General features: G+C 31.7%; 1 protein-coding gene across 1 annotated transcript in view; it reads left to right on the forward strand.

Moving 5' to 3' along the window:
- Positions 1–20797, forward strand: part of LOC107452130 (uncharacterized) — a 109247-nt gene that overhangs the window by 78670 nt on the left and 9780 nt on the right. The window contains exons 4-7 of the mRNA XM_071180129.2: positions 13113–13293; positions 15146–15451; positions 17385–17583; positions 18565–19023. Coding sequence (XP_071036230.2) covers positions 13113–13293; positions 15146–15451; positions 17385–17583; positions 18565–19023 — 1145 coding nt within the window. The remainder of the gene's footprint in view (positions 1–13112; positions 13294–15145; positions 15452–17384; positions 17584–18564; positions 19024–20797) is intronic.

Consider the following 20797-nt stretch of genomic DNA (forward strand, 5'->3'; position numbering starts at 1 on the left):
GCAGCGTATAATATGAATAAGTCATTCCATACCCCCCCTCAACTTAATGTTCATACAAGAGGTGTTAGACCTACCAGGTTAAAAAAATGAAATATTTTAGTTAAAACATGACGCAAACATTCCGATTAAAGCAATCAATCGAATCAAGCAAACTAAGCAATCGAAACTGATCCGTAGTAATTAACCACTCGAGTTGAAAAATGTCAATACGATGAGCAGTTTGATATTACAACTTTACCCGTTGAAGTCAAGTTAGGGCTACACAAATGATCCATATTAATACAATACAATAATTAAAGGAAGTGGAAGTGTTTTATTTCCGATAAAAACTATAGCGTTTTTTTTTAGCAGCGTATAATATGAATAAGTCATTCCATACCCCCCCTCAACTTAATGTTCATACAAGAGGTGTTAGACCTACCAGGTTAAAAAAATGAAATATTTTAGTTAAAACATGACGCAAACATTCCGATTAAAGCAATCAATCGAATCAAGCAAACTAAGCAATCGAAACTGATCCGTAGCAATTAACCACTCGAGTTGAAAAATGTCAATACGATGAGCAGTTTGATATTACAACTTTACCCGTTGAAGTCAAGTTAGGGCTACACAAATGATCCATATTAATACAATACAATAATTAAAGGAAGTGGAAGTGTTTTATTTCCGATAAAAACTATAGCGTTTTTTTTTAGCAGCGTATAATATGAATAAGTCATTCCATACCCCCCCCCTCAACTTAATGTTCATACAAGAGGTGATAGACCTACCAGGTTAAAAAAATGAAATATTTTAGTTAAAACATGACGCAAACATTCCGATTAAAGCAATCAATCGAATCAAGCAAACTAAGCAATCGAAACTGATCCGTAGCAATTAACCACTCGAGTTGAAAAATGTCAATACGATGAGCAGTTTGATATTACAACTTTACCCGTTGAAGTCAAGTTAGGGCTACACAAATGATCCATATTAATACAATACAATAATTAAAGGAAGTGGAAGTGTTTTATTTCCGATAAAAACTATAGCGTTTTTTTTTAGCAGCGTATAATATGAATAAGTCATTCCATACCCCCCTCAACTTAATGTTCATACAAGAGGTGTTAGACCTACCAGGTTAAAAAAATGAAATATTTTAGTTAAAACATGACGCAAACATTCCGATTAAAGCAATCAATCGAATCAAGCAAACTAAGCAATCGAAACTGATCCGTAGCAATTAACCACTCGAGTTGAAAAATGTCAATACGATGAGCAGTTTGATATTACAACTTTACCCGTTGGAGTCAAGTTAGGGCTACACAAATGATCCATATTAATACAATACAATAATTAAGGGAAGTGGAGTGGAAGTGGAAGTGTTTTATTTCCGATAAAAACTATAGCGTTTTTTTTAGCAGCGTATAATATGAATAAGTCATTCCATACCCCCCCTCAACTTAATGTTCATACAAGAGGTGTTAGACCTACCAGGTTAAAAAAATGAAATATTTTAGTTAAAACATGACGCAAACATTCCGATTAAAGCAATCAATCGAATCAAGCAAACTAAGCAATCGAAACTGATCCGTAGCAATTAACCACTCGAGTTGAAAAATGTCAATACGATGAGCAGTTTGATATTACAACTTTACCCGTTGAAGTCAAGTTAGGGCTACACAAATGATCCATATTAATACAATACAATAATTAAAGGAAGTGGAAGTGTTTTATTTCCGATAAAAACTATAGCGTTTTTTTTAGCAGCATATAATATGAATAAGTCATTCCATACCCCCCCTCAACTTAATGTTCATACAAGAGGTGTTAGACCTACCAGATTAAAAAAATGAAATATTTTAGTTAAAACATGACGCAAACATTCCGATTAAAGCAATCAATCGAATCAAGCAAACTAAGCAATCGAAACTGATCCGTAGCAATTAACCACTCGAGTTGAAAAATGTCAATACGATGAGCAGTTTGATATTACAACTTTACCCGTTGAAGTCAAGTTAGGGCTACACAAATGATCCATATTAATACAATACAATAATTAAAGGAAGTGGAAGTTTTTTATTTCCGATAAAAACTATAGCGTTTTTTTTTAGCAGCGTATAATATGAATAAGTCATTCCATACCCCCCCTCAACTTAATGTTCATACAAGAGGTGTTAGACCTACCAGGTTAAAAAAATGAAATATTTTAGTTAAAACATGACGCAAACATTCCGATTAAAGCAATCAATCGAATCAAGCAAACTAAGCAATCGAAACTGATCCGTAGCAATTAACCACTCGAGTTGAAAAATGTCAATACGATGAGCAGTTTGATATTACAACTTTACCCGTTGGAGTCAAGTTAGGGCTACACAAATGATCCATATTAATACAATACAATAATTAAGGGAAGTGGAGTGGAAGTGGAAGTGTTTTATTTCCGATAAAAACTATAGCGTTTTTTTTAGCAGCGTATAATATGAATAAGTCATTCCATACCCCCCTCAACTTAATGTTCATACAAGAGGTGTTAGACCTACCAGGTTAAAAAAATGAAATATTTTAGTTAAAACATGACGCAAACATTCCGATTAAAGCAATCAATCGAATCAAGCAAACTAAGCAATCGAAACTGATCCGTAGCAATTAACCACTCGAGTTGAAAAATGTCAATACGATGAGCAGTTTGATATTACAACTTTACCCGTTGGAGTCAAGTTAGGGCTACACAAATGATCCATATTAATACAATACAATAATTAAGGGAAGTGGAGTGGAAGTGGAAGTGTTTTATTTCCGATAAAAACTATAGCGTTTTTTTTAGCAGCGTATAATATGAATAAGTCATTCCATACCCCCCCTCAACTTAATGTTCATACAAGAGGTGTTAGACCTACCAGGTTAAAAAAATGAAATATTTTAGTTAAAACATGACGCAAACATTCCGATTAAAGCAATCAATCGAATCAAGCAAACTAAGCAATCGAAACTGATCCGTAGCAATTAACCACTCGAGTTGAAAAATGTCAATACGATGAGCAGTTTGATATTACAACTTTACCCGTTGAAGTCAAGTTAGGGCTACACAAATGATCCATATTAATACAATACAATAATTAAAGGAAGTGGAAGTGTTTTATTTCCGATAAAAACTATAGCGTTTTTTTTAGCAGCATATAATATGAATAAGTCATTCCATACCCCCCCTCAACTTAATGTTCATACAAGAGGTGTTAGACCTACCAGATTAAAAAAATGAAATATTTTAGTTAAAACATGACGCAAACATTCCGATTAAAGCAATCAATCGAATCAAGCAAACTAAGCAATCGAAACTGATCCGTAGCAATTAACCACTCGAGTTGAAAAATGTCAATACGATGAGCAGTTTGATATTACAACTTTACCCGTTGAAGTCAAGTTAGGGCTACACAAATGATCCATATTAATACAATACAATAATTAAAGGAAGTGGAAGTGTTTTATTTCCGATAAAAACTATAGCGTTTTTTTTTAGCAGCGTATAATATGAATAAGTCATTCCATACCCCCCCTCAACTTAATGTTCATACAAGAGGTGTTAGACCTACCAGGTTAAAAAAATGAAATATTTTAGTTAAAACATGACGCAAACATTCCGATTAAAGCAATCAATCGAATCAAGCAAACTAAGCAATCGAAACTGATCCGTAGCAATTAACCACTCGAGTTGAAAAATGTCAATACGATGAGCAGTTTGATATTACAACTTTACCCGTTGGAGTCAAGTTAGGGCTACACAAATGATCCATATTAATACAATACAATAATTAAGGGAAGTGGAGTGGAAGTGGAAGTGTTTTATTTCCGATAAAAACTATAGCGTTTTTTTTAGCAGCGTATAATATGAATAAGTCATTCCATACCCCCCTCAACTTAATGTTCATACAAGAGGTGTTAGACCTACCAGGTTAAAAAAATGAAATATTTTAGTTAAAACATGACGCGAAAATTCCGATTAAAGCAATCAATCGAATCAAGCAAACTAAGCAATCGAAACTGATCCGTAGCAATTAACCACACGAGTTGAAAAATGTCAATACGATGAGCAGTTTGATATTACAACTTTACCCGTTGGAGTCAAGTTAGGGCTACACAAATGATCCATATTAATACAATACAATAATTAAGGGAAGTGGAGTGGAAGTGGAAGTGTTTTATTTCCGATAAAAACTATAGCGTTTTTTTTAGCAGCGTATAATATGAATAAGTCATTCCATACCCCCCCTCAACTTAATGTTCATACAAGAGGTGTTAGACCTACCAGGTTAAAAAAATGAAATATTTTAGTTAAAACATGACGCAAACATTCCGATTAAAGCAATCAATCGAATCAAGCAAACTAAGCAATCGAAACTGATCCGTAGCAATTAACCACTCGAGTTGAAAAATGTCAATACGATGAGCAGTTTGATATTACAACTTTACCCGTTGAAGTCAGGTTAGGGCTACACAAATGATCCATATTAATACAATACAATAATTAAAGGAAGTGGAAGTGTTTTATTTCCGATAAAAACTATAGCGTTTTTTTTAGCAGCGTATAATATGAATAAGTCATTCCATACCCCCCCTCAACTTAATGTTCATACAAGAGGTGTTAAACCTACCAGGTTAAAAAAATGAAATATTTTAGTTAAAACATGACGCAAACATTCCGATTAAAGCAATCAATCGAATCAAGCAAACTAAGCAATCGAAACTGATCCGAAGCAATTAACCACTCGAGTTGAAAAATGTCAATACGATGAGCAGTTTGATATTACAACTTTACCCGTTGGAGTCAAGTTAGGGCTACACAAATGATCCATATTAATACAATACAATAATTAAAGGAAGTGGAGAAATAAGCTGATATTATTATATTTTACTTTGATCAAAAATTTGTTGAAATAATTTCGAACTAAATATTCAAAGTGAGTACGTTTTCTACATTGGTTGTTAAAAAGTTGCGTTTGCTGGTTTTAGTAAAAATAATAAGCATGCGTTAAATAAAACTTACTTCTATTTGCTGTTATTATTCTATATTTTCATAAATGTAATTATATAAATCACTTGAGTATCAAATCGCGGCAAAGATAGAGTGGAAAAACAAAGTCTAATTCAGTAATCTCTAATAACATCAAGCAAATTCTAGTTCATAGTTTCTTAGCTTAAAATGGTATATTGCTAACAATAGTTAGTTAATATTTACCAAATAAACTTCTAATGGCACATGAACTTGCATTTTGTTTCAACATATATTAAATGTTTTTAAAAATTTAAGGAATTTTACATGCTAAAAAGTTTTGAATTTCTGTTAAAAACGAATTTAACAAAAAAGAAGATTTCATAATAATATTAACTAATTGTCCATAGTAAATAATGTGGGACACGTGCCTAGTTAGTATTTTTCTAAAAGGGGTGTTTTTCCCAGTCTTCGTTTACTGAAAAACAATATAACTTCATTTCAATAGCTAAAGTAATTTCGCAATTTTGTCAGTTGCTTGCGTTATAAGGAACAGGGATTGAAATAGGATTACGTAATAAAAAAAAATGTAATAAACCCTTTTATTTAATTATCAAAAACAAAGTGTTTCATTGCATATCGTTTCGTAGGAGAAAAGTTAACAAGATTCTAGTAAATTTTCGAACATCTTGATTTTTAAAGCATCTTTTGCCTCGAGATGTAACCTGGTCGATAAAGACGGTAGATAAGCCTTTTGTTGCTTAAAGTACCACAATGCTTGGGTTAGTATAGGTCCTACTCTTAATAAAAGGGCATTTCCTTAGCTTGTATTTTTAGTATTGTTTGCTGTTAAAATATTTAAAGTTGCCAAGTTAAAATATGGATTTTTGAAAAAAATTGTACATGGTAAAAATAAAATAATTACAGATTCGTTATTTTCAGCAAAAAATATATAGTAAACACATATTTAATCGAAAAGCCCTTTTTCATGCTTGTACAATGTAGTTTCAAATTTAATCTGTAATATGTCTTACTATTTACGAGATAAATAAGTCTAAATAAACTAGTGGCAAAATTATAAGATAAAAGAAGAGAGATGAAAATGTTTTTATTTCATACTTCTGCAATGAAAAATGATCTGAATTGTCTCAATGAAGAAACCTGGAAGAAAAGAGCTTAACAATGTTTGCGAATAAAAACACTGGCAACCTTTTATTTACCCTTACATTCTTGTTCTGTTTTTCCTTCAAGCTAACTATAATCGATTTTATGTTTTTCTATTACTTTTTTATTTCATTTTTTGGAGAAGATTCCTTCAGTTTTTTTTTCTTTCCCGTTTTTTATTTAAGGAAAAAGAGGTGGAAAAAGGAATGGGAGCTATTTATTCAGCTAAAGAAAACAAAATGAGGAAACTTTTATGCGAAGCTCATTGATTATTTTTTTCTTCTTCTTTCCATAACCATAACGGAAAAGAAGCATCTGGCTATCAATATTTTAATATTTATTTTATTTATTTGCATTTGCATTAAGCTTTGAAATTTCTTTCCTCTCTCTCCAGATCTGATTGATGGTCATTTCAATATAAATTCGAGATGCTTACTGAAATCTTGTTTTTAAAGGTACAATACAGCAATACATCATTTCCCCCTCCCGAAAAATCTAATTTTTACTTCGGAGAAAAATTCTTATTTTGAATGAAAATAAACCAGTGTGAATGGGACAACATCATTATTTTTCAAAAAATAGTTCCATAAATGTTTTTAAATTTGTTTTACATATATACCTTTGAAGGAGAATGTGGACAAGGAAGACGGAGTAAGCTTCAAAAGTTTTTTTTGTAGTCAAACCTTAGAACCTGAAACATACAAAAAGCCTTCGGTTTTTCTCCTTGAACAATGTTCTTCTCCTTCGATCTGATTGATGGTCAATTTAATAAACTTCGAAATGCTTACTGACATTCTGATTTTAAAGACACATTACAGCATTGCATCATTTCCCTCTTGACAATCTAACTTAAAAGTTTGACGAATTTTTTTTTCAAAAAAAAAATTATAATAATAATAATTTGAATGAAAAAAAAATAACAACACAAAAGTTTTTAAATTTGTTTTACAAATAAACTTTTGTAGGGTAAGATAGGGTGAAATGACGAACTTAAGTTTAAAATATTTTTACTTAGAATCGATGAGTAGTTTGAAAGCGTGAATTGTACAAAAAGTCTTTAATTAATCTTCTCTTGGAAGACGGCAAAATTCTCGCCAATAAAAAAATTTTCGCCATTTTACATTTTAGAAAGTCCAAGAATATGAAAATATTATAAGACAAAAAAATTTTTAGGAACCAAGTTTATTTAGGGTCAAGTTTATCGCAGGTAAACTGTAGCACATATGATTTTTTTTGCGTCACTATGACTTGCATTTTGAAAGTATTTCATGGAAGAAAAAGAAAAAAATGACAACCTACCGTAAACGGATAATACGCAAACGGATGCAAACACAGATTAAAGCAAGATATTTGATTTTCTAGTACACTCAAAACAATCTCAACTTATTTTACTTGAAGTGGACTTTATAACTTAATACTAACATTTTAAAAAATTGGCTGGACTAATAGATTTGGTTTGCTTAGTTTCATTGGAGAATTCTAACTGCTAACTTGGGAGAGTTTTAAACATTATCCCAAGTTATTTTAAAAATAATTAAAAAAATAAGTTTAACAGTTTAATCCTATCATATCTAGGGACACTATTAGAAATTATGGAAATATTCAGAGTTTAGTTTCGCCAGCCGCTTTTTTGCGCAATATTCTTCTATTGCAAAAGTTTTTCTTGCAAGAAATATTTTTCACAAAATCTCATTCACATTCCTATGCAATTTTGTTGCGTAAAAATATTTTTCTATCCACACAATGTTATGTTTACCAGAAACTTCTTTCTGGATTGTCATCGAAACTTGGAGCTCGCCTGGAGTTATGATTGCCAACACATGGGACTTGAAATTTTGTGACTAAATTAACTCTTTGTTTCTAGTGATTTATGACACTATGAACTATCCTGTGTGTGTATTATCTCTTGCCTTTAGGCTTCTGGTCTTTTATTGGCATTTTGCCACTTTACATACTTTTACTTTTCAACTTTTTAAACTTTGAATTTGCCTTTTTATGAGGGTATTTTGTCCTGGGCTGGCACCCCTTGAAAATTTTCAAACCTCCACTGTTGTAAAATTTAATGGAATTTGTATTGAATATAAGGGTCTTTTGGCCTAGAACCATATTGGCCTGCTCGCCAGTTTTCAGATTTTAACCTTTTTTTCACGCACCTTTTAAAAATTTAAAATTTTTACATGGCCTGCATGCCATTTTCTAACTTTTCAATTTTGTACATGTATTGAATTATGCTGAAGCTGTTAACTAGCTCTATTGCCATTCTATGTAATTTTAATGTTTTGGTTTCAATACTGTCACGGGGGGCTTCGCCGGGTCGCCCGGCCGGGTCCATGCGCCGGTGTGCTTGCCTGAGTTTCCCTCGCTGGGGGGAAATCCGTCGCGGCGACGAGCTCTCGATTTCCCCATATACCCGATTATGGGGGGGGGGGGCGTTGTATAAATAAATAAATAAATTACCAGAAACTTCCCAAACAAAGTTTTTCCGATCAATGGTTTTACATTTAAGATCCTGTCCATGCAATATTTTGTTGCGTGAAAACATTCAAAGTTTGTTTTAAAAGATGCTTTTCTTACGAGATTATGCCAATTTTTTTTTGACAGAGATATTTACCACAGCATCAGAAATTCTTTTAAAAGCTTTTTGTTGCGAAAGAATATTATTTTATTTACCGAAAATTATACTTCACCAAAGTTTTGATGCGTAAGGTTTCTACATTCGAGACTCTGGCCACTTGAAGATTTTTGTGCGAAAAATTTACCACGTGAGATTCTATCCATGCAATGTCCCGTTGAGTGAAAATATTCAGAATTTGTTTTACCATATGCTTTTCTGAAGAGATTCTTCCAACGCAATTTTTCTTTTTTGCTAGAGATATTTATCATAGGATGAGAAACCCTTTAGCACAAGAATATTTTTCTATCCCCGCAAAGTTAAGTTTTATCAGATGCTCCCCACGTAAAGATTTGTTGTGCAAAAATTTTACATTCGAGGTTCTGTCGTCTCGAAGTTTTGTTATGTGAGATATTTACCATGGGATACTTTATCCATGCGAAGTTTTGTTCCCCGAAAATATTCTTTTATTGGTTGGTTTTGTTTATCATATTTTTTCCACTTGATATCCTGTCTACAGAAAAGTTTGCAGATGTATTTACGACACGTTATGGCATCCTTACAATTTTTTTTTTGTACAAGAACATCTTCTTTCCAACAAAGTTATATTTTATGTGATGCATCACGAAGTTTTGTTTTATGTTATTTCAAATCATTTTATGAATTTCGAACGACAACGATACTGAAAAACTAAATTTTATTAAAATAAATAAGAGAGTAGTTTTTAAAAAAACATATTCAATTTAAGTTAAGTTTAAAATTTACTTTATGTGAAATATAAGGAATAAATAATTACAAAGAAGATAAAAAATTTCAAGATATTTTTCGAAGAAATTAAGTTAAAAGAAAATGTATATTTTTTTACATAATTTAATATTTGAGGATATTTAATAATCAATCTATTGTAACAAGCAGCCATAAACCTGTTTCACTACAAATGTTCCAATTTTCTAGAAGCATAAAAAAAAATGGCTTACCATTTATTTTGATTTCTTCAATACGGCGATAGAACAAAAATATGCCTCCATTATCGAAAGAAAATTCCCGCAATTTACAGAATAGGGAGGATGTTGTGGATGTGGGGAGGGGAGGGATGCGAAGAATAGAATTGGATGGGTGGTTTGTATTCGACAAATATGCTGCATTTTACTGAACAAAATACTGAATAGTATTGGTTTTAGAGAAAAATATTCTTATCTACCCTATAATAATCGTAAGTCTTTGAGCAGGAGCAGCTCTGAGAAACAGAGTTTTGTTTCGTCTTGAGTTGTAGTTGGAAGTTTAAATTGTTACGTTTTTACCTTAAGTATTGTTGTATACTTCCTTTTGTAAAGAAAAAAATATCAACTTTAACGACTATGTTTTGTTATGTTTGCTATATCCTATACGGAAACAGTACATGAGTTAAATTGCGAGTAAAATACATACCGCAGTATCAGTTTGAAATATGTTTTAAAATGAAAATTAATGGCAAATATAGAGCAAGTATTTATGACCTATAAATTACCTGCAGTTTGAAGAAAATTATGGAATTAAAGTGACTACAGTTACACGCTTTTTTTGTTATTTGTTTTTGAATTTCATTTATATAAATTGTTATTTTAAATTATTTGTTTTGACGAAAAGTATTTTTTTAAAAATATATATTTTTAATTGTGTTTGATAAATGACATTTTTAAGAAATTTATTACACATATATTAAGCCTTGATAATTTTTATGCAGTTTGCTGATAAGTTAAACTGTTAAAATTGTACACAAGCGGTAGTTCAAATATTACTACACACCTTTTCTAATGAATGTAAGGAATGCCGATAATTGTCTTTTGCTTTAAATTTGACAGTTATTGAAGTAATTCAAATTTCAGCATAAAATGAAGTGAAAGATAAAACTTTTTTTAATATTTCGTTCATAAAATTTTGAAAGTTCCTGAAAGTTCCTTTCTAAAACTTTTTCATTAACCAGTTTTAACTCTTATTTAAAAATTAAAATTTTTCTAATTGTGATTTTTTTTCACTTTTTTTGTTGTGTTGCTTTACTTTTACTTAGTGCTTAATGTAAGAATTGTACATGCCTCTTTTTCCCCTTTTAAGTGATTATTTAATATTCGACTGCCCCTAATTTAAAATAAAAAAATATTCCCTAAAACTTTAGTAAATTTCTATGCTTTTTTTTTGTAGTATAAAAATAGAGCTTAGCTCCTGTAGTAGTAACAAAACCGAAAAAAAGAAAAAGAAGGAAATTCTAGCTAGGGACAAATTTTGAATTAACCCAGTTAGAAAAAATGATGAAATAAATTGTTAAAACTAAAATTTGTGGACCAGGTTTTGGTCTGGTCTGGTTGGTGTAACTACGCATTTGAGGCCAAAATTGGCCACTTCCCATTCATCTTGTAGTGGTGATCATTTGTAAAAAAGATCCGGATTTTGATCTAAAGAAGAAAAAATAAACAATGATTTTTTTAAAAATAAAAACGTGGTATTATTTAGTATGTAGTACTTTTTACTATAAATAGAACGACTACAAATTGCAGGTAAAATGACTAAAATTTCAAAAAACATTGCTGTTTCATGCATAGAAAGTATAATTTTTACTCATATCTACTTACGCATCTGTAAATGCTACCTACACAAGTGCAGTATGGTTTCCTGTGCAATTAAACCCAAATTGATAGTTGGTTATTTTACTTTTGAGTTGAACGTGAAATTTATAAGTTGCATGTGCGAAAAATAAAATGCCGCAAATACGAAGCCCCCAAGACAGGTGAAATATATGCGATGTTTTTAGCTTAACATACCATCAAATGTCCTGAGGTTATGATGTTTTCAGTATCAATGCGGTAATGTTAATTATCACGACTGTTGTAATTAGTATCATGTTCGCCACTGTTTCAAAGGGTTAATTATAGTTATGAGGGGTAATTTGAAGGTATCTGGATAAATCATTCTCAGCATCATTTTGTCTCGAACCTTTAGCTGCTGCATGGTAATAATTTTGAATGAGTACTAATTATTAGCTAGATTCCTAATCAGTATAATAAGCATGAATTAGCAAACCATTTTGAAATTAATAGCTATAAGTCAAGAGAATTAGCTTATATTAAGCATTATTATATTTTTATCTACATTTTTGGAAAGTTAATAACTTGTTGGACTGTAATCTGGCTCAAAAATTTGCTTCAAAGTTAAACCGAAACAAATAAAATCATATTATCGTTCAAATTTACTTTTCTTTGATTTGATTACACGATAATATGTGAGTGTAAACAAGGCTCAAGTTAAGATCTTATTACCCTCTCTAAATTAACTTGTATGGATTAGTGGTTAATTTTTATTTTCTTCTCAAATAAAGGTGTAAATTTATAGATGTCTTCAAAATATTTAAAATTTTTTGAAATATTACCAGAAAAACGCATTCAGTACAAAATACTTAATGCTTTGTAATTGATTTAAATTAAATAAATTGTAATTCTGATTTTTCAATAGAATATTTTTGTATAATTATGTTAACGGTACTTCAGTTTCTTATCATCCTCATCTTTAACTAGCGAGGAGCAGACGCAAACATGCAATATTTTGCTAAAAGGTCTCGCCCGGAACTGCTTTTTCAGTTACTTTCGAATCACATCGTTATCTGAATTGAATTTCTTCACTCATTGAATAGCAATATATTTTATTTCATCGCTGCTAAAACGCAATTTAAAATGAAGTTCCAAAAAAGTGCAATATATTTTGCGAAACCTTTGGTTTATAGAGATTTTATTCCTTATTTGTAAACATTTATTGAATTTGCACGTATTTCATTATTACTTGATTGCAATTGAAAGAAATAATTCATAGAATTTATCTATATATGCACAATTTTCAATGATTGGAGACGCATCACTTTTTGAGCAAAATCTTAAATTATTTAAAAACCAAAGAAAAAGATGAGAAAAAGAGTATTACCAATGTAGATAAAAAGCAGGATAGTATCCCAGGGCTAAAATAAAAATTCATTTGATCAGCAATGCCATTCCACAGAAGTAGTCTGCCAATTTTTGTTGTCTATGTTTTGCTTTTTCATAAGAATGCTTTCTTCTCTTACATTAAATAATTAAGCATCATTAAAAATAAATATAGATGCAAACTATATATCCTACTTAAATTAATAAGCATAGTTAGAACTAAAAATATGCTTAATTTGTTAATTTACCTGTTTTGAACCCTTCATTTTTGCCCAGCCTATAGCTCAGCTTTTAACAGTTCTTCGCTGCCGACGTGGAAAAAGAAATATTATCGGCTTATGTATATTAGATTCGCCTTCAAACAAATTCTTTTTTAACTGAGAGTTTGAAACTTTACCTTCTTTATTCAAAAAATGCTTTTCAGATTGCAATCATACTTTCTATGGAGATGCAAATGTGAAGTATCCATTGCGAGTGACCGGACCATTTCAGAGGTATCTACCGTTTGTGTGCAAAATTACATTTGTTGCTGCTGGAAAAGGATACGGCGATTTCGTTGAATTAACGTTTTTATCTTTTCAAATTGGCATACTAGATATGACAAGGTAGGTACTTTTTTTAAAAAAATAAATTAAAATCATATATTTATTTATTTATTTTTATATAAAAATTAAATTGATTGATTTTCATGATAATGATGTCTGAATCAGAATCATCATTAACGTTCTTGAAAAAAGTTATTTTGTATTATGCAACAAAAATAAATTTTGACGTGAACTTTGTTTTTTAAGTATGACTTCTTATCTTAATAGGAGCAGGGGTAATGATTATACTTTTCAACGGTCACTAATATGTGAGTTATATAAAAAAAATCTAAGTGTTTAATATTAAAAAATAGCGCTTGAATTGAATGTTGAGCATTAGAATATCACAGGGTGTGTCGAATTGCGAATCGTTAAAATCCAAACGGTGTTAAAAACTAAGTATGATGCGAAAATGAAATATGAAATTTTAGCAAAGGTCACTGGGGGGCCTTGAGTAGGTCAACTGTGAGTTTTAAAAGAAGATCTCTTACGTAAAATGACGTTTGAAGTAGCAATTTTTTGATTCAATTCAAATTAATTCTACAGTATGTTTTGTAATAAATATTAATAAAGCCATGATACATAAAACTAAGTTTAACAGTATTGTGATTAAACACAACTGGAATGGTAGCGGGTATTTTTTTATTCATCTCGTTTACCTTAAATAGGATTACACCCACGCGGTTCATATGTCATTTACTTATTTGTTTCTTATGCATTTCCTTCGACTAGATCTTAGCAAATCCGATTATAATGAAGTTTCAGAATTAAAATAGGTGGATATTTAAAAAGATTGCTCCTGACTACTTGCAAAATAGAAATAAATGATAGCTTTGCAAGTTTAGGCTTTGATCTCCTGGGCAAACAGTATTAACATTTCCCTGCTAAGCAGTGATTTCCATTTAAATATCATGAAGAAAAGTGATTTTTTTTCGATGCAGAAAACCTGAACTTAAAAGTTCGGAAAATAGCCGGACTGACTCTCAGAGAATTATATAAAATTAAAATAATGCTGCATTTTTTGTTAGTAAGTTAAATGTATATGACTTTATAGCCAACCATACTTGTTGTTTAAAAAAACATTAAATGCGAATTATGTATGAAACTTATTATTTCTTAACGTGCACTTATCTGTATATTTTGTAAATATATTTTATATAAGTTTTATGCTATAACACGTCTTATTTTCGAATCAAATATGCGTCCTAAGGCAGTAATAAATAGTTTCAGAAACTTAGAAATCACTTTTTATTTTTAATTTTCAGTGTCACTATTAGTAAGTCCTGTTTTACATCATAACATTATTTTTGAGGGAATTTTTTTTCCTTCTGTGAAAGCTCGATAATGATTTTCATCACTGATTAAACCTGACTATCATCATAACACAGTTTCCTTTCAAAAACAATAATTATTTCTCCTTTAAATGCTCGATGACGATTTTTATCACTGATTCACTATAACTATCATTATAACATTGTGTTCGAAAAAAAAAGTATTTCCTCTATAAAGGCTCAATAATGATATTTATCACTGATTAATGTTTTAAAAATTATTTCAGCTTATAAATAAAAAGCGTTTAGGTATACCTCGCCTGGTTGTTTTTCCATAAATCCTCAAATATATTTTTAGCGAAAATATACCAACGTATTCATTTATCATAAATATTATTGTTATTGAAAAAAAAGTAAGCTTTAACTATTATAAACTTTTTAGCATAATTTGCATAAAAGCCAAATTCATTATTTTTCCTACTGTGAAACAAGTCTAAATGAGAATTAGGCTAATGGGATTGGGGACATCAATGCTCAGCGTAATCGAAAAGTATGAGAAAAAAAAAAGAAAAGATTAATGCCATGTCTAAATTTTTTTTCAGAAACCAGACAGCCATTTGTCAAAAAGGACATTTGAAAATCTCTGAATGGTCTGATAACCCAAGAGAATGGGATGAGGAAGAATCATTTCCTGCTTATTCGCCCATTCGCTATTCATCGGCTGCATTCTCCAGGGCACAGGAGGAGACATCTTCGAACAGCAGGCCAATGTTCGGAGAATTTTGTGGCTCTATGATTGAGAGGAGTGTCACATTCTTCTCTCAAGGTAGCAACGTGAGTGTCACTGCAGTAGTTCCAAGCCGGGCTTCCATTCCTTCAACATCGTTTGGGCTCTACTTGACTTATAGGTCTGATATCCAATCTTTTCTGTTCTTTTTTTTAATGTTACCTTTCATCGAAAATTGGGAATGGAATGTATAGGCTTAATATAAGTGCAGAATTGCTAGTTTAGATAAAATATTTACATATCATTAATTTTTATTTTGTAACCGGAGTTGAACAGCCTGTCGAATTTTGAGTTTACGACTATTAATATTCAACTACGTAGCTTTGAAGTGTTGAACCCAACACACAGGAGTAGGCAATTCATGGTTCAAGCATTTGGACAAACTAGCCTTCTTGGAAGCCTTTTTGATGGAACTGACCTACATTTGTGTTACTTGGGGGAAACCACGAAAACCTCGCACGGTTTGCCTAACGCCAAGTAGATTATAATCCATGATCCGTCCTCCAATGAGGATATTTTACGTCAGCACTGTGCGTTGTCAGCACTGTGTCAGTGTGTCCCGGGAATAGAATTCGTATCAATCAGACATCGCTGGGATTCAAATCTGGCTCAACTCATTTTGAGGCGAGCGCTCTATCTCCTGAGTACTCCTTCGCAATTATCATTCATTAATTATGTTAAATCTATCACTGCGCTGCCGTTTCTCTCATTTTGAGCAACAGTGTTTTATGTAGGATGCTTAAGGATATCAAGTAAATATGATCATATGCAATTGAACAAGATATGAAGCGATATTAACTTTTACGATTTCCAGGGTTGAACTGGAAACCTGGTTGTGAAAATAACACTGAAAGCACTACGTTAGTTTTTCAACGAGTAACACATGAATTGTATTTAGATGTAGTGTTTTAAAAACTAATGGTTAAAACATTTAAAAAATCAACTTTATGGTCTGACCACAACAATTATACACGGTCCGATACTTAGTCATTAAGTCTTTTGAGTCATTTCAAAATGGTCATGGTAGTTACGATACATATTTGACCATTACCACGTGATGGGGATAGAACCTTAGCTGATCACTCTCTCCTAAATGCAAATCTGTAATAATGGTTGTTGTTGTAGTTAATTTACGTCGCACTAGAGCTGGGCGCACAATGGGCTATTGGCGACGGTCTTTGAAACATCCCTGAGGAAGATCCGAAGACATGCCATCACAATTTTGATCCTCTGCAGAGGGGATGGCACCCCCACTTCGGTAGCCCGACGACCTGCACGCGAAGTCGAACACTTTACGGTAGAACAGTTTAACGAGGACCAATACCGCACACCCTCGGTTCCTGCGCAGACTAATCCAAGTGGTCACCCACCCGCACACTGACCGCAGCCAGTGGTGCTTGACTTCGGTGATCTGCTGGGAACCGTGTCTTAACGATCAGTCCACTGCGGGACCTGTAATAATGGAATGACCGTCATTTTTGACGAGAACTTTACTGATATAAAGCATAGTCGCGAACCCATAGGGCCGTTTACAGTCAAAAAATATTTGAAATTATTGATCTATTTTTTTTAAAAAAAAGACGAGAATAAATAAACTAAAAAGAGAAAAATTACATTGCAGGTATGTAGTCTTTCTTGACAATGTGAAAAATCAAATCCATCGAAATTTATAGTGAAAATTTAAGGAAATAAATTTTATGATCATTAAGAAATTATCGAACCTCAAAACTAGAGAAGTGATTCAATAACTTAAGTTATATTCTCAAATTTGTAATGAAAATGTGGATCAAAAAGTTTTTTTTTCTTCCAAATTTTATGTTTTCACTCTAAAATTTGCATAAACGTTCCATACTCAAAAGTAACATTTAATATCAATAAATTTCTTTTATAAATTAAGATAGTAATATCCAATTTCTTCTGATTAGTAGTCTTGATTGTATTTTAAAATTATAAGCTATTGAAAAAAAACTTTGTTTATTATTAAATTAATTTTACCTCTTAGATTAATTTTTACAATCTAAACAGTTTCTAAAATGATTCATTTTCATAACCAGATTTCTGAAACGAAGGCCGTCAGATGAGGACAGACAATCAGTATTTTTGGGTCATCAAATGCCCGGAACATACTGTGATCGGGAATTTTTCGATTGCCATTACAGTCGAAGATGTAGAATACGGACACCAAATTTTCCAGGATTTTATCCAAGAAACATTTCATGCAACTACTATATACGTCACTTAAAAACACCAGAGGTATGTATCTTTATTGTTTAGTAGATACTTGGTTAGGTTAATTTAATGTAATTTTACTAAATAAAGTTGTTAAATTAATTTATTATTAATTCAATAGTAATTAATATAGTTACATCATTAAAGTTATCAGAAACAGTTTTCACAAGAGTTACATTTGAATGTTTGAATGGGTAGTTTATTGGGAACAGTTTTTAATGCATACTTTGTTTTTGTTTTTTTATTCAATGTAAAAACTACTACATGTTTCATACAGACGTATGAAGTCACATGGACATGTAACACTTAAGATGAATAAACACTTTTTAATATGTGACTGTTAGAGATGATCAAGGAATTTAGGAGTTAATAATATGAAACTTCTTAGAAGGTGTCAAAACTAATTATATATTACAGTCCCAAGAAAAAAAAGCAGTATCTCTAGATTTTGACAATTTCTTTTTTCTCTCATTTATATTGTATTTCAATGACTGATTGCTTCACAAAACTATAGAAAGCTGCATATGCTCAATTATTGGTCTAGTAGACCAGTTATTTCCAACCCATGGTCATCGTCCTCTGAGTAAGCAGTGCAGTAATAGGCAGTGAATATTGGTCGAGAGTCTGAGCTAAGTTTAATCTTTGGGCAGAATGCTAGTTTATCGGGATCAATTCGTCATGCATTCATAAAAGGTGACCATTTGTCGATATTTTTTACTTGCATGCCTGGTAGTTACTAGATTTCAAAGTTCTTCTTTTAAAACTACGACTTAAGTTAGGAACTGCTGTGTTAGACTATAAATAAATTACTTCTACTATAAATGAGACTCAATCTATTATCGGGTGTTCGCTGGTTAATTTTTCGTAAGTAGAACATTCTACAGTGTTATGGGAACGAACATATTTCGTTAGACTGCAATATTGATAAGGTAATTTCTTATAATGATCTGGTAAATAATGATAAAAAAACCTCGTTAAAATACATATATAAATCTTCCTTTTCAGGGATATTCAGCAAAAATTGTGATCTCTCAAGTAAACGATTACAAGATATCTGTTCCCACTGGAAGAGCAACCTCTACTACAAGCACGAGCTTCTTGCTGTCGACAGACTGTATTTCAGGGGATTCTGTTCGAATTTATGACGGATATTCCGTAAGATCTCCTCAACTACTGGAGTTCTGTGGTTCCGGAGCTTTGCCAGAGATAGTTTCCAGTGGAAATGAAATGCTTGTACAGATAAAAAGTGCTCCATACCAATATTTAAGTAATTCTCGAGTGGAGATTGAGGTCTCAGTCAGGTATGAAATGCTTCACGCGCAGAGCTTAGAAGAAGATGGACGTTGTTCATATACACTTGATGGCACAAAGAGAAGGTGGGGTGTTATTTACAGTCCCAAACATACAATGCCTCCAAATACGAACTGCACTTATCGCTTCATGGGGGCTTCTAAGCATGACAGAGTAAGCTTTATAGACATTATCTAACTTGAGTGAAATATTAAATACTTATTTTTTGGAAGGCAATTATTTGTTAAATAGAAAATTTTAATTTATTAAGAAGTAGTTTTAACCAGCGAGTGACATTTTTCCGCCCTAAATGCACATGGGATCATAACTAAGGTTATAAAGGTAAGAGACGTGATATCTTGATAAAAAAAATGAAGTTCTGTAAGTATACGTATTTAGAGAGGTAATGGTAATAAAAAAAATAAAACTAATGGGCTCCTTTTCTGCTCACTGACGCTCTTCAAACCGAAAAGATTGCTATGCAATCCTACTTGACTTACCATGTAAGCCGTGCTTGTTTCGCTTGCTACTAAGTGAAACCCTTTTGAAATGTGGTAGCGAAAAATCTTAAAAAAATAAATCAATTAGAAAATTTTTTAAAGCAATTCTTCTTAAAAAATAGTATATATCAAGTAATTGAAATAAAGTAAATGACATGCAATAAATAAACGTGCTGAAACAAAACAATAATTATGCTTTTAAAAAACAATCATTATTGAAGATTTAGAACTTTTATAAAAACGCAAAAAAAACATAATGTAGCACACTTTGTTTATATGAACTTATTTCTTTCAACCTTTTCAATTCTTTCCAACTTATAGTTTAGTCTGTTTCAACTTTTCTTTAACCAAGCGAGAAAATTATTTTTTTTTTTTAGAAATTTGCAAACATGCACGTTTGGGCTTTCATGCTTATGACAGTTCATGCGCTTTATATTTCAATTGTCCTTTTCCAACGCGAAAAAATGTTAACTTTTTTGTCGCTGTGTAACAGTCGCAACATTCATTTATAGAGAGAGAGCACCATTGGACAAAACTGGACGTGCGACGAAAAAAATGAATAAATGAAGGTGTGATTATCTTAGTCTGCTCATAAACAACAACAAAAACTTTTATTATTTCAAAGTAGAGGAATTCAATGCTAAAAGAATCTCATTGGGCTCGTTTCACAACAAACTATATGCAATTGATAATATTTTGTTTCAACATTTTCACTGATCACAACCATCAATAAGATTGTGACCCATGGCGGAATTAAAACGCACCTTGTTGGTGTACAAGCCGGATGTTTTGTCGATTGCCAGGATTTAATTCACAAAACCCAGCTCTCTATGAGTGGAGTGAGCAACGTATTTACCGACTGCACCATGAGATGGCCTCACGTCAAACTAACAGGCAAGTTTTTATGCGGTGTTATTAGCAGCATGCAGACAGTACGAGTTGCAGAGAAATAAAGTTTTTGAGACCAATGCGTTGTTTTTCCGTCGTAATCATTCCGTCGTAGCCGAAATCATTGTCATGTGTAGTAGCTCCTAACTACACAGAATAGCATGCATAGAAAGATGACCAAACATATAAGACCTTGTTGAAATAAGATCTGAAGGAGATAGAACTTGAGAGTTCTCTGTTATTTTTGCTTAAGAAATCAGGTAAGTAATTTTCAGCAAGTTCAATAATTAGTTCCAAAGTTTCTTAGCAAATAGTTTCTCAAATAGTAAAAAAACTTGAAACAATGTCTTGTAAATAAGTAGTATTTTCTGCAACAGAGGGACCCAGTTGAAGACAAATTTATATGCCTCTTGTGAATACATTTAAGTTGGAAGGGTCTGCCATGCTTCAAAAAATTTTGCTAGTTTCTAGCACACAACACAAGATGTGATACATTTTAATAAATATCTTTTGCAGCAATGCAACAAATTGTCGTATCTTTCTTTAATAGGTTTTTCATA

The sequence above is a fragment of the Parasteatoda tepidariorum genome, chromosome 1 (assembly GCF_982258835.1).
Source record: "Parasteatoda tepidariorum strain Cologne lab strain chromosome 1, Ptep-v5.0, whole genome shotgun sequence".
Taxonomy (NCBI): domain Eukaryota; kingdom Metazoa; phylum Arthropoda; class Arachnida; order Araneae; family Theridiidae; genus Parasteatoda; species Parasteatoda tepidariorum.